Source organism: Corvus kubaryi, unplaced genomic scaffold (assembly GCF_017639235.1).
Source record: "Corvus kubaryi isolate FWS band 111438036 unplaced genomic scaffold, C.kubaryi_AGA036_p1.0 37256, whole genome shotgun sequence".
Lineage (NCBI taxonomy): Eukaryota > Metazoa > Chordata > Aves > Passeriformes > Corvidae > Corvus > Corvus kubaryi.
In genome coordinates this window covers 4,857,424-4,872,036 of record NW_024581076.1, presented here as the reverse complement: position 1 = coordinate 4,872,036, position 14,613 = coordinate 4,857,424, and the positions used below count along the sequence as shown (strand labels likewise).

Here is a 14,613-nt window from a genome sequence, read left to right as displayed (position 1 = left end):
AAATTGAGTAAGAGGGCTGATTTAGTATGCATAGACTTGTAAAATAACACAAAACCAGAAGTGGATAGGTATGCTGAATGGAATGAACTGTGAAGGTACAAACTTGTACTCTGAAGTTAAATATTACTGGAACATTCACTCTTTCATACCACATGCACAGGGTACATGTAGCTTGTATACTAAAGAAAATAAGCATACAGCAGAAATCTGTCATTTAGACAGCTCTATTGGAACAGCTCTCTCCAACAATATAGGTATTTTCAAAATGAAAATACGTATTTGAAACTGAATAATCTTATTGAAAAGCGCACTTGACAGTTTGTTCCATTTTTTGCCCTGTTTAAAGTGGTTGAATGAACATACCTCTGGGGGGTAGAGAAATGGGATTATAATTTAATTTTTTTTTAAAGCTTGTTTTTTTAGGTAATTAAATAATTTGAGATTATTGTGAATCAGAATCATTTAGGCTGGAAAACACCTTTAAGACCAGCAAGTCCAACTGTTAACCCAGCACTGCCAGGTCCACCAGTAAATCACGTCCCTATCAGTTCTTTCCCTATGTATCCTTTAAACTACATGAAATGACACTGATAATTTTTTACCAAATCTGAAAGGATAGATGTTTTAGTGATAAGCCCCAATAACTTTGAAGAAGGAAAACAAAAGCCCAAACTCCAAGACTCAGTTAGACTATTGAGGCCAAACTAATCTTCCATTAAGCAATTTTTTTCATCTGTCCATTCCCAGAGACAGCAGCTAATTCACACTCACAAAAACACACATTTCTTGTGTGGACAAGAAGTTCCAAAGGAGCTGAAGACACCTCCTCCATTTTGGACATCTAACATAAACACTAACGGGGTTAGTTAATCACTAGTCCCACTCTAGACCAACTGATGAAGAACTTTAAAATCTTAGTCCTGTTCAAGAAATCAGGTCCGAATATATTTCTGTGAACTTCCTGCATACCTTAGGATGACTTTCTCAGAGTGCAGGAAATATATTCCAGAAACAGGAAAAATATAAATATACATTATAAAGAATGTATCTATGGGGTGTTCATGCAATCATCAAAAATACTTTAAAATGCTGCAGATTTATATCCTAAATTTTGAATAATCTAGGCTCAGTGGGGTTATACAGAACAAAGGTATGAAACTGCACTTAAAAAAAAAATCAAATATGCAATGCAACCATAAGGAGTTGAGACAGCTTATCACTAGTGAAAACATATTCTTTACCTCAAATGTCCACTCCTCTTCTTTTTCTCCATCTAGAAGCATTTTTGTCTCCTTAGACACCTTCCCTATTTCCAGTTGCAATGGAGACACATTAAATTCAATTCGTTGCAAGTTAAAGCCAATTCCAACTCCAATAGCCTTTAAGAAGCTTTCCTTTAAGGCCTAGAAGACACAATAAAGGTATTTTATTTATACTGGCTGTTTTCAAACAGTTCTATAAACATTACTTCTGAGTACACATTGTAGACAAAATAAATTTAAGACTCATACTACTGTAAATGTGAGAAAAAGTTATCAGCATTGTATTTACCCAGCCTAACTTGCTGCATTAAATTCAAATGAAATTACTCAATGGCACATACAGATATGAACCCTTTACCTTTTTCTGGCTATGTGTTTAAAGGTAGTAATAAATCCTACTCTACTATGGTTATCAAAATTATTCTGATATTAAAATAATCATTGAAATCTTAAGCCCAAGAATATCTTCACATGAAATGGTATCAGGTAGCACGAGGGAAGTTTAGATTGGATAATGGGAGAAACTTCTTCATCAAATGGCTTTTTAAGCAGTGGAACAGGCTGCCTAGGGAAGTGGTTGAGTCACAAACCCGGAAATTCTTTAAAATACGGGTAGAGATGGTGCTTAGGGACATAGTTTAGTGGTGGGTTTGATGATCTTAGATGTCTTTTCCAATCTAAACCATTCTATGATTCTATGCAATTACAAAATGATTACATTTTTACTATAATGAAAATAATAAAATATATCAGAAAAGAATGTGCACATTTGCAGACTTTAAACAGGAAAAGAAGTATTACCCAGTGCCGATAAAACATATCCAGCTGCATCCATTCATTACTCATAGACTTGATTACATCCCACTCCGCTTCAGTAAACTGTCGCTTCATTATGTGAAAGAAATTTGGAATTGAGCTACTACCTATAAATCAGACAGAGATATTTACAGAAATTTTAACAGAGTAGTAATAATAAGCAAATGGATTACTTCACATTATTGCTCTAGAAAAATCTCGTAAGAACAAAAATTTATGAACCAACTCTGCTCCACAATTTGAATTTATACAGCCTCAAAGCAGTGAGCTCATGACTGTTCAGGACACAGTATTTCCAGCATTCTCTAAAAGGCAAAGTACTTAACCAATGCTGATTTTATATAAATATAAAAAAATTGCATTCTACTACTGAAGTAGCATATACAGTCTCTGGCATCTGACAGCTTGATCTAGTAACATTTTATAAAACAGCATGCTGTTTGTCAAAATTTATCAAGCTATTCTGCCTCCTGCCCTTGGATTCTGGGATACAAAAGAAACACTTTTTTTAAGCACTTGTAGAAGCATAGTCTTCCAAATTTATCACACACATATTAAGCTCTTTCGATTGGATTTACTCTGGAAGAAAAATGGAAGTAGAGAGGTGTCCATAATAACTGTAAGAAATATACCAAGGGGGAAAAAAAAACCCCAAAAACCCAGCCTCAAACTACCAAACCTTAAATTCCTTAGATTACATTTAAGCTTTGTCTAAAAATAAGCACAGCTGTGTGGCACTTCAGCAGCTCTTCAGTGGCTACATCACTTTTCCCCACTAGTCTGCATTTACCTTGTTGACAACCCTACAGAGTGTATGGTTATATTGATCAATGGCACTTCTACAGTACACTGAACTCTATGGACCTTGTAACAAGCTTGGTTTCCCATAGCCTATATTAATCAGCATCCCATGCAAGCATCCAAGTCCAATTGGGCCTACAGGTGGCTAAAGAGACAATGGCAGAAAACAACTTATTTTCTTTACTAGGGATAGTAAAATTCTGAATAGAACATATTGAGACAATTTCTTTGATAGGTTATTCAGTGTTCTCACTAAAATAAAACATTATTATATTTAAACCAAAACACTTTCCCCCTCCCAATACCACACTACTTTGAAGAACCCATTCACTAAATAATTGCTTAAGACGCAGATTCTAACTGTAGCTGTGCCAGTAATTCTTTGAGTTGACTGGGCAAGGAACTTTACTTCTCTATGCTCATGTTCCCCATTTTAAACAAGGGTAAAGCCATTAAGCCTTCTCTGTAAAGTGATTATTGTCTACAGATATCTAAGCGCTAAATAAAAACAGGTATTAGCAGCAGTAATAACTGATCTGAACAAACTAATGTTACACTAAAGCACACATTCAGGTTTTCTCACAATTTCCAAACTGTACTACAAAGTGTTATCTGACATACACATCCCACAAGACATGGCAGTGACATTTCAGAGATGCCCTCAATTGCATTTTTAAAGTGAAGAGAACATCTTTAGACAGAAATTTTGTAGACAGTTGCAGGACTAAGCTAATAGAATGATCCAGAACAATCTAAAGACAGGACTAACTTCCCTCTGGAGAAAATAACAGTAAAAGAAAAAAGCAACCACAATGTTAAGTATGCTTTGATGAATTATTGAGGCAAATGCCATATCCATCTACTTACACAATGCAAGTTCCCTGAAACAATGAAAAATAACAATGAAAAGTAACAATGAAAAATTGAACTTGGAGAAAGGTATTTTCTTTCCCCTCTGTGTTTATATAGCCCATTTTACAATAAAATAACTACATTAATACCTGCTCTAAACAAATCCACTTTTCTTTTCCCCCCCTTTCTCTCTTTTCTTGAATATTTAATATGACAGTATAGAGGCTCCAGTCTGTTCTTGTGATTCAAAACATTTTAGAATATCTTGGTGTACCCTTCCTCCTCCATTACTTCCAGAGAGTTCTCCTCCTTTCAGTAGCCCAGGACAACCAGAAAAAACCACCCAAGACTATTCACACTATGCTACCTTCAGCACAGAGGCATATAAAGGCTCCTGCACTGTCAGTCCTGCCATCCCAACTTAACCACATGTGGTGAATACACTCGATACTTAAACCATTTAGTACACCAAGTGCCTATCAATCCCATATGCTACTGCTTTTCCCCTCATTGTTCAACCCTTTTCTTGTCCTAGGTTTCTTCAACCATTCAGCTACACTTCTCAACACTCATGCTCAAATTCAAGCAGTACTTTCCCCTCCACTCCCACTGTCTGTCGTATTCCTCCTCTGAAAAGCTCAGGCAGCACTTTGTCCTTAAGTGCACTTCCTCCCTGTTTCCTTAATGCAGTAAGTTGCTTTGCTCTGAGGAATGGATCCGAGGACTCAGGACTACTATTCTCCATAAATTACTTACAGTACCACACCCTGCCTAGTCCATTTCCCCGTATTTGCTTCAGTTATCCGAGAAAGACAGATTCACAGAACCATGGGGAAAATGTAGGTTGAAAAAGACCTTTGGAGACCAGCTGGTGCAACCTTCTGTTGAAAAATAGAGCCTTATGTTGGGTTACCAAGGGCCCTGTCAAGAAGATTATTTCACTCCTTCTCTGGAGAACCTAGTCCAGTATTCTACTGTTCTCATGGTGGTGAAGACTAATTCTACAGAGACAGAATTCCCCCTGAAGCACCCTGAGCCTGCTGCCTTTTGCCCTGTTTCTGTGCATGCTCATGAAGACAACTATATACATCCTCTCTACAGCTACATTTCAGGGAGGCTGTGACTAGATTCCTCTCCTCAGAACTTTCGCCTCTTCAGGTTCACAAAATCCAGCTCTGTCAGCACTTCTATGTAAGTCAAGTTCCCCAACCCTCTAATCACCTTGGTGGCTCTTCACTAAACCCCCTTCAACTTTCCCTGTCTCTCATGACATAGAAGATATGATTGGGGCAAAGCTAGAAGTAGCAGAAAGTTTCTGTTTAAATGCTACATTGTTTTGCTTTTATTTTGATTAAAAATAATTTAAAATGCCTCAAACATACTTGTCACAATTTATGAAAAACTTTCTTTGGAAGAACAGGAACAAGTCCCATATAGCAATTAATTATTTGATTTTAAATTTGCATTTCTAAAGTAGGTCCCACTTGTCAATTTGTTTCAGAAATAAACTTACTTCTTAATTAAGTACTTCTTACTTGCCTATGCCAGGAAACAGAACTCTTCAAAAAAGCAAACTAACTCTTTTTAATACTGAGCATTAATTATATTGCCTTCTCTGATTTTAAAATACATTCCCAGTTAATAAACTTTGAAGCACATTAGATCCTTAAGAATATAAGCTGAGTAATGTTTCAAAAATTGCTTTCTATGAATTAAAAAAAAAAAAATCTAACCCAAAAGTTAAGTTTCTTCATTAAATTAAAAGCACACAATACCCTAGAAATTTCAGGAAGAGCGAGAAGAGGGAATAGCGAGTGATACTGGGAAAAAAAAAAGTCCAACATTAAGCTTGGAAAGGAAACATGCTACATACAGGCAAGCATGTGTGTTCATATGTGTGCAGATGTGTGTGCATTTTGGATTTTTTCATGAGCTATTTACATTAATACATAATGCCATGTTTTCCACTGCAATAACAACTGGATTTATGTTAATTTTTTTTAAAGACTAGCCAAAAAACTGCTTTGCATTTTCCCTGTAGAAAAGTAATGCCACAGACCAGACATAAAAGACGGATTTTAAAAAGAGGCAGGAGCAAAGGATAAGAAAACCGACTATATTCTCTAGTCCTGTTTGCAAATGCACTGTAGAAATAGTACATAAATACAGGGTAATTTCCCCCCATTTTTCTACCTGCTAAAGAATCCAAACAAGCTGTATTTGTAGGAAAATAAAAGGCAATCAGAATTAAGATCCATGTAAATTAGGATGCTATTAATAGTGAAAATTACTATCTATAAGGCTAATACAGAAATCTTCATACGGTTTTTTTACATTTTTACAAACATCAGGTTAATCGTAAGCCAGCTTTGGTAATACAGTGTACACTTCACAAAGGCAGGGTACAAACTTGTACCCAAAATTATTAAAACCATGACATGGCCTCTCAAAAATAGTGAGAAGAGTAGATGACCGACCATCTTCACTTCAAGTTTTATTGGTTTACAGTCTTCAACTTGTTTTGGTCAGATAGAAACTAGCTAGCTTATAAAGCTACTACTGCCAGCTCACTGAGCAACTAATCTCCTGAAAAAACACAATAAACAAACAAAACCAAACCCAAATCAACACTCAAAACAAAAATACAAAACAAACCCCAGAAAGTGAACAGCTATCTTGTGCTTCACATTATTAGGCAACAGATCTGTTCATGCTTCAGTTGTTCATCTGTTTCAAGTGCTGGACTCTTGGGTTGACAATCCTTTTGGTGTAGGACAAGCCATATTTGATGACCTTTTACTGTCCCTAAAGGAAACCAAAGCAAACTGATACAGAGAAAACATTTCTTCTGCAACAGATGCCCAAGCCCTAATTGTTTATTAATACCAACTACCCCTTTTACAGATGTTTAAAAACAACACAAGGCAAATAATTAGTGAGATAAATGACTAACTTACAAGAACCAGATAGAACATTAACAATGTATGTTTTTTCAGTCTACTAGCTCACACAGCTTTAGTGTGAATTGGAAATAGGATTTACATTCTCTGACCTCTACACTTCCTGTCAGTAACCTGCAATTCTCCCAATTGTATGTATGTTAAACATCTATTCTCATAATGTTACACTGATGTGTTTTATCTTGGCACACCTCAGAGAAGCACCAACTCTAAAATGCCTGAACATTTGATGTTGCCTCCTATGAGTTTCTCAACGTTTTCCAGATTGTAGAAATGGAAAGGTCATAAAGAGACTGAAATAATTTGATAATGTGTGGTATTTTCTCTCCAGTTAGCATCACTAAGCCTTTGTAATTTTAGAGAAACTGCTAAGGTTTCAATTGCATTAGCATGGTTGGGTCTAACAGCAGTGATGAACATTTAAGCAAGCTGCCTCGATAGTAAAACAAAAGGAAGTAAAGATTGATAATGGCTTAGAAAGCTCTACCTCTAAAACTTGACTGGAAAAACAGCAGTTTTGACACAGCTATGGCTTGGTTAAAAAAACCTGAAATAAAATTAAAAGCTGCCAACTGGATACCTCCTATCTGATCGATTTTTAAAGGCAAGTAGCACACTGTCTGCAACAGATTCATGCTTTTTGTCATTTATCTGAAAATTTTAAAACAATTCCAGATCCTCTCAAATTCTGTTCAGACTCCAGAATATTTTTACATGTTCTTTTACAGGCCAAACATTCAAATAGAATATATACTTGCTATTGAAGAGCTTGCAGGCAAACACACCTGAGTGCAAGCTCACAGTTTTAGCTTGCTTCTGAGTGGAGAAAATAAGAGCATTTAAAATACACAGGGTCTTAAGCACTAAGATGACTCAGGAACCTCAAATTCTTTGAGCAAAATGTACTTACAACTAAAGAGTGATAACAAATAAGAAAGTGAGCAGTAATAAAACAAGAAACCCTTTCTTAACTTGTGTTTGTCTATGCTTACACCTTTTACTTGCTTAAGCTCTTCCCAAGAAGTTGTATGACCACAGCTAGCAGAGCTCTAGGTAGCCATAGTATTTCAGCAAAACCAAAAATTACCCTAAAAAAAATGGCATTTTAATCAGTTTTTCATTACAGAACATATATCAAACAGTACAGCAATCATTCCATTGCCAGAACAGCAGGAACCCCCTTTCAACACTTAGGAAGTTATGCTGCATAAAACACTAAAACACAACCCCCAAAATCTAAATAAACATAAAAACATACTTTCCTTTGCAAAGCAACTCATGAGGACACAACTACAGATGTAAAAAAAAAAGTGCAGATGGTGTCTGACCATGTATAGCCTTACACTATATAATACTACCAAGCCAGCAGATCTCTGAAAAGTTTTATTACATTTTATGAAGTAATATACTAGAAGGTCTTTCTCTACATTCAGAGATATTATAGTGACTGAAATCTTTGGCAATTAATCCTTTGCTTTAAAATTAACATTTAAAAGAAAACCTATAACTATAGTCCAAGAAAACAAACCAGCAAAACCCCCAACTTACTAGTCCAAGAAAACACACAAGCAAAAAAAAAAAAGAGATTTAATCACAGCATCAGAACGTCCTTTCACAGTTTATCAAGCAGGAAAAGTTAGGTGTTTAGTGACAGTGTAATTATAGGGAAAGCAGGCCCATCTTTAAGAAGCTCGTAGCACTGCAGAACCTGGGGGGGCATTGGAATCCAGTTGGTATCTGGTATATGAAATGCTATATTGGATAAAGGGAGTGAGGAGCCAAGCCAATTCTCAGTACCTAAGTCATCTTCATCTTCCACACGAATTTCACTACATGATTCACACTTTCTAACACCTCCTTGATCTGACTAATGCAGTTTTTGCCTGGGAAGTTCTGTGACTTTAGAAAGCACAAGCTGATTCAAATTGAGCTGGTTTCCCTGAAAGAGTCTGATGAGAGATCTCTCCTCTAAATTTGGTATGGAAATGGTCCTCAGTATTGAGACACACACTCTGGGAGTATGTCCTTCAACCTTACAATATCCTACTGCAGTAATGAATGTAATGAACAACAGAGCTGCTTTGTAAGGGCAGAAGTCAGGACACTGCACAGAAGCCTGTCCCAGAACATGACTTGCACAGCCAAATGCAGTAAAAATCCCTTATTTTCACACTTAAAACTTTCCCACCTCTGTCTGTACACCATCCTTCCCTCTTTGCCCCCTTCATAATGAAGTCCAAAAAACCCCACATAATGACAGTAGTATTAGTGTTTTAAATTTGGGAATCAATCTCTCCTACATATGGACATTCTTTAAAAACAAATGAACAAAAATAAAAAAACCGCAAAACATTAGAAAGCCATTTCTTTGGCTTGCCACCAGCTGAAATACTGTTTGTCCCACTTGACGGCTAAAACCCAGCATGTTTTGCTTTGTTTGATCTTCGCACAGGGAAGAGACAGCAGTCAGCTAGTCACTGGCATGTTGTACCTCCACATCCTTCCCCCTAACATCACACAGATCAACTTCTGCCACTGCAGGACCTGTCTTCTATCCAGCCAAAATATACAAGGAAAGATGCAAGAGGAAGATAAATGTGCTGCAACATGGCAAAAGCACATGGAAAAGCAGAGGCCCGCAGATGAAAAACTAATGAGCTTCAATGGTCTATTCACCTGTATCTACTCTTGTAGATACCATCTCCAAGTGTTTGCTTTGCTTTTATTAAACTGGTTTTTACTAGGAAAGAAAAAAGGAAGATACACATGTTTAATACAGAACCCAACAAGTCTGATGAACAAACAGGAAAACTATACAGGACAAGTAATGATTTTTTTAATACACCACAAAATTGGATTTTCCATCAAAATGCAATACAGCATGTAATAGCTATGAATGCTTAGAATTCCCAGCACCAACCCAATAAATGGCAAGAAAACAGCTACCTATGGAAGCAGCAAATGTCTCCCGATTCCAAACTATCCTGAACACCTGACATAACAAGAACAACCTGTCATCTTTATTGAGGAAATATAAAAATATTTGCTATGTTGAAAATCAGAATTTCTCATAGAAAGGAAATACATCAGGGAAATGCAGCTGAGGCTACTTTTTTTTACATTCACTGAGGAGAGTTGTGAAATATTTAAGATAAGTTTCTACCATTTTATTAGTTAGTCTAAAAAAATCTGCAAGTCTGTCTCTAAAAGACTGTCTCAAAACCTTGAAACCAGTGAGAGCTCTGAACTGTAATACCTGCACAGTCAATATCCAAATAACCTTCTGACAACACAAAATAAAGTCAGCTTCTATGTTCCAGCTCTTGCAACAAATATATGTATCTGTAGAGCTGAAGCTATTGGAAATGGGCAGTGTTAGCAAGAAAGTCCTCAAAAGGCAATTCTTTAAGACCTACATAGTAATTACTTAACCTTAGTCCTTGGATCACATTTTTCTGCTACACTTTCTTAATCTGGAAAGCCAAAGCTAACTGTCATTAGTGCAGGCTGAGAAACACTTTTAGTTCTGTTAAAAAAAAAAAAAAAAAATCAGTTCTATTTAGCTGCTCATTGTGAATGTATAACTTAATTTCCCAAAACACCAATTAAGTAACAAATTGTGACTACTGTAAATTCAGTGTGTGGAATGGAAAAAAAACCTCACAAAACCAAAACAATCTGACAAGCATTCTTATAGTTACTCTTTGTTCCACCTCTGATTCTTACTAAAGGCTCCTAGTTAAGGATTCTTCTTTTCTTTATTGCTAGTTTATCCCTCATTTTAAACATATCTACTCTCCACAGCTTATAGTTCTGCATTTTGCTATCAGTTTATACTTTAATCCAAATGGTTTTACATTTTTCTATTAAAGAAATAATCATAAAGGATTAAAGGTGTTTCTCTGGAAAATAAAGAGATTTTCCTGTAAAGAGGAGATTTAATCACAATATCAACTTTCTTTCACAGTTTTCAAAGCATTGGTGCTTCATCAAATACAGAATCATCTAATTCCAGGTTAAAACTGTGTTAGGAATGTGAATAAAGCACAACAATGAAACTGCTATATAATATATATTCTTTAAGAATACGTTTAAGATGGCTGTTTCTTCCCAGTTGCAAATAGAACAAGAACAAAGAAATGCCTCCCTGTTTACCCAGTGTAAGTGCACAGAATCACTCCGATTCTTTAGTTCAACAAGGATATCAGCTGTTTTAACATCCCTCACATCTAAAAATTATGTGCTTACATACACATTTATAAATTATGACTCCTTTGATCTATTAGAAGTAACATTTAAATCAAACCCTTTGTTAATTTCTTCATTTCAAGCACTGCATCTACACACCTAAAGCTGTAACATTAGCTAGCAATTTGGTGATTATCTCTAGCAGTAAAAGATTGAATGCTGATTGCTGCTATGAGATTTACTGAAATACAACAATAAAAACAAAAACAGTTCAAATTTTGTTTAAGGTAAAGTTAAGTCACCTTAAGGACAAAAGCACAAAGAACAATCTGCTTTGGAATTTCTTTCTAGGTTAGGAAATTCTTGTTGAAAAGATGAAAAACTAGCAACTAAAAAAGCATTAAAAGTGCAAAAAAACTGAACATGGCTGCTAGCTAAAAAACATGTCAAATATCTTAACCATGATGTAGGTGTGCCTAACTCAATTAGGCTTATGGATACACCAAAATAAACAGCAGTTTAAAACTGTTTGGAGAGAGAGAGCTTTCTTGCATTAGCTAGACTGACATATGGTAATTAGCTTCTTTTGGAACTTAGATACTCTGATTCATGTGTGACCTGTCTCTGATTTGAAGATCTATCTGGTCTCATCTCTTGCATTACCTCACCTCATTAATGCAATAATGAGAATAAAAAGAGAAAAATTAGTCAAGTTCTCTTTATATTTCTTTACCTCTGAGAAAACCAGTTTCAAATAATCAAGTGTTTGCACATAATAGCCCACTTTCTTAAAAAAGCATTTAATGGAGTATTTTTAGATCAAATTAATTTTTCTGTAAAATTCACAGGCAGAAAATTTACCCTTTTGTGTCTTTTAACAAGCAAGCCTAGCATAAAACCAAAATATTAATGAGAAAAGCTAATTTTACTGCATGTCAAATATTTAATTCTGGAATAAAACTGAGATTAGAGATGTCCAGATCAAAGTAAATATAATGTGATAGGTAAGAAAGATTGCAGGCTGATTTGCAAAGATATGGAATGAACTGTTAATTTACTTACCTTTGCAAATCCATCTAAGCTAAGAAATTGCATTCGTGAAAAGAAATTCACTTGCACAGCAGGAAAGCTCTTGAGCCTAAGATCTAAACTTTTTTCAAATGCTCAGTGCAATCTTTATTAAGCCATAATTATTTCCTAAGTCTCTGAAAATATTCTACTTTACACTGTTTAAGTAACTGGTCAATCAACATCCCACACACCACTTAAATCAAGTTGACACTTGTTGCAGAATTTCTTGTTCATAAATTAAAAATAAAATAAAAGCTCAGTTTTTTCCACAGGAATTAATATTACTGTGAGAATCCTCATTTCTTTTGTGAAAGGCTTAAAATAATTTCATATGCATTACCTCTCTGGCCAAATAATGTCCACAGACACTTCTACTAACAAATTGACAGAATAGTGTGGATTTTTCCAAATGACTCAAGAGTTCATCTTAAACTGATCTAAGGAAAGAAAATAATCACTGATCTCAGTAATACTTCAAAAACAATTAAACTGAAAGACTGACTTAAATCTACAATTACTTGCCAGATAACCAAAAGGCAGCATCACACAAAGCCTGAAGAGGGTATTTTCCTTTTCCACTATCACAATAGTATTTACTTTAATACCTGAATAGAGGAAAAAAGGTGATAAACTGTTGCATACCTGTGGAACTTTTGCAGAACTGTTGCTGTTGGCAGTGCTAAGAATAGCTGTTACTGTGGCCTGCCTTCACCTCTGAAGAAGAAGGCTATGTCTTGTAGTAGTTTCTTTTCTCAGATTTTACTAATGAAGCACAAGTAATATGGAAAGAGGTGGCTTCTTAGGAACAATAAGTAAAACAAAAACACATAGCACGGATTAAGAATTGACATAAAACGTTTAGGTACACTAGGACTCCTTGTTACATAATAGCACAAAACAGCAGACTTCTCAAAACTTTCAGCTGCATGATACTCTTGTATATCTGCACTGCAGATTTTGCATGCTCGCAGGTTGAACAATAAAGGAATGTAAGATCTACAATACTGGAGACCTCAATCAAGATGCTGTTGGATAACATCACAAGATGAAGTACTTTGTATTTAAAAAAGCGTTTGAAGAAAACAAACAAACCTCCTGAAATGTACTTTGTTCATAGGGAACTCTTTGTCCTTGTAGCTGCTCCAAGGAAAGAGATTTATAGTGGATCTACCTTCAGAAATATAACGTACTTAGCAACTGCAGAACACGAGCACCACTCAGTGGAACTACCAGAGAAAATATTACTGGTAAAGTCAGTGTCACCTATTCATAACCCAGCAACAAAAAAAAATTTCAGGTGATTCTACTAAGACAAAAATCTTCCTCAGAAAAATTTTAGGTGAAAAGATGGCCAGCTTTCAATTATAGTCTCTGTAATATGAACTAAAGTTCTATCCTTACTATCACTTATTTGCTGGCTCTCTTTCCCACATACAATTATCATATTTTCATTAGTATCTTATTTCTTTTTCAAAAATACAAATTGTAATTACAAAAAGGAAGACATATGAGCTATCTTTTACCATCCAGTTTTTGGAATCACCAGCATCTCCAGAATAACCACCATTTTTCTCTCTCTGGGTAAAAACACTGAAGCCTGTCTGTCTCAGACCTCAAAGTATTACTTAGTCTTCAGACTTTAGAAATAAAGTTTAACAAGTTTCATAAAACTGGTCAGTTGGGCATTGACAACATACCTTTAAAATGTCAGCTACATTTACAGCTGCATAAAATACCAGCAGAGGATGTAAGATATCCCTACTTCCACATACAAATTTTTCGATTTTTCTGTATACATTTGAATTTTGCACTTCCCAAGAAAAGCTTCAGATACAAATGCTTGAATATTTTGATTTTCACTATTTACACACTGAAGCTAGCAAGTTTTTTGGAATGAGGAATTAAAACCACCCAGTCTTGTGGTAAGGCCAGTGGCAGCCCAACCAGAGTGTTTCCAAGGGCACTGCGTCCAGGTATTACCCTTCTTCATAGGGTAGAGCGCTGTGTTTCAGGTCTATGCCTAACCCAGTGCTGATACCACACCAATAACAGCAGTGTTTGCACAGCATCAAGGCCTGTTCTGTAACTCTGCTGCCCCAGCAAACAGACTGAGGGTGTGCAAGACAATGTGAGGACACAGTCTTGCTTGCTTTGCCTGAGAGGGCTATGATAAAAGCACCAGCTTCAAGCTTAATCTGGTTATTTGGGCCCTGTGTTACTGTAGTCCTGTCAGATGTGCCCCTGTACCAAAGCAGCCTTACCCACTGGACACAATTCCAGTTACAAAACATGTAACAGCTCTGGTGGGGGATCCTCCAAAGGCTACCCTGTGGCCTCATATGCTGACTACCATCTTCAGAATGAGGGTCAACAGCAGATGGGAGTCACAGGAAAGAACTTCAGATTGCTGCAAAGTTTCTGTGCATCCTAGCTAAACATGACAATCCAAAAATGTACACTTGTAGTTATCATTAAAAAGGTGTAAAGTGATCAGACAGAAAGTTTTCCAGTTGGGGTTTACCTGAATCTCTACCTTACAACACAACGTATTTCACAGCATAAAATGCTGGGAAACTCCAAAAATTGTGAAGAAAGATTCTCTAAGAACACAACTACTAATGTCATATCTGGTTAAATGCTTAAGGAAGATTCTAGAAAACTAG

General features: G+C 35.9%; 1 protein-coding gene across 2 annotated transcripts in view; it reads right to left on the bottom strand.

The window, feature by feature from the left end:
- Nucleotides 1-14,613, bottom strand: part of AASDHPPT (aminoadipate-semialdehyde dehydrogenase-phosphopantetheinyl transferase) — a 31,332-nt gene that overhangs the window by 14,390 nt on the left and 2,329 nt on the right. For both annotated transcript variants that reach the window (XM_042023825.1, XM_042023823.1), the window contains exons 3-4: nt 2,064-2,185; nt 1,242-1,403 (exon numbers count right to left, since the gene is read on the bottom strand). In XM_042023825.1, the coding sequence (XP_041879759.1) occupies nt 1,242-1,403; nt 2,064-2,185 (284 nt within the window). The remainder of the gene's footprint in view (nt 1-1,241; nt 1,404-2,063; nt 2,186-14,613) is intronic.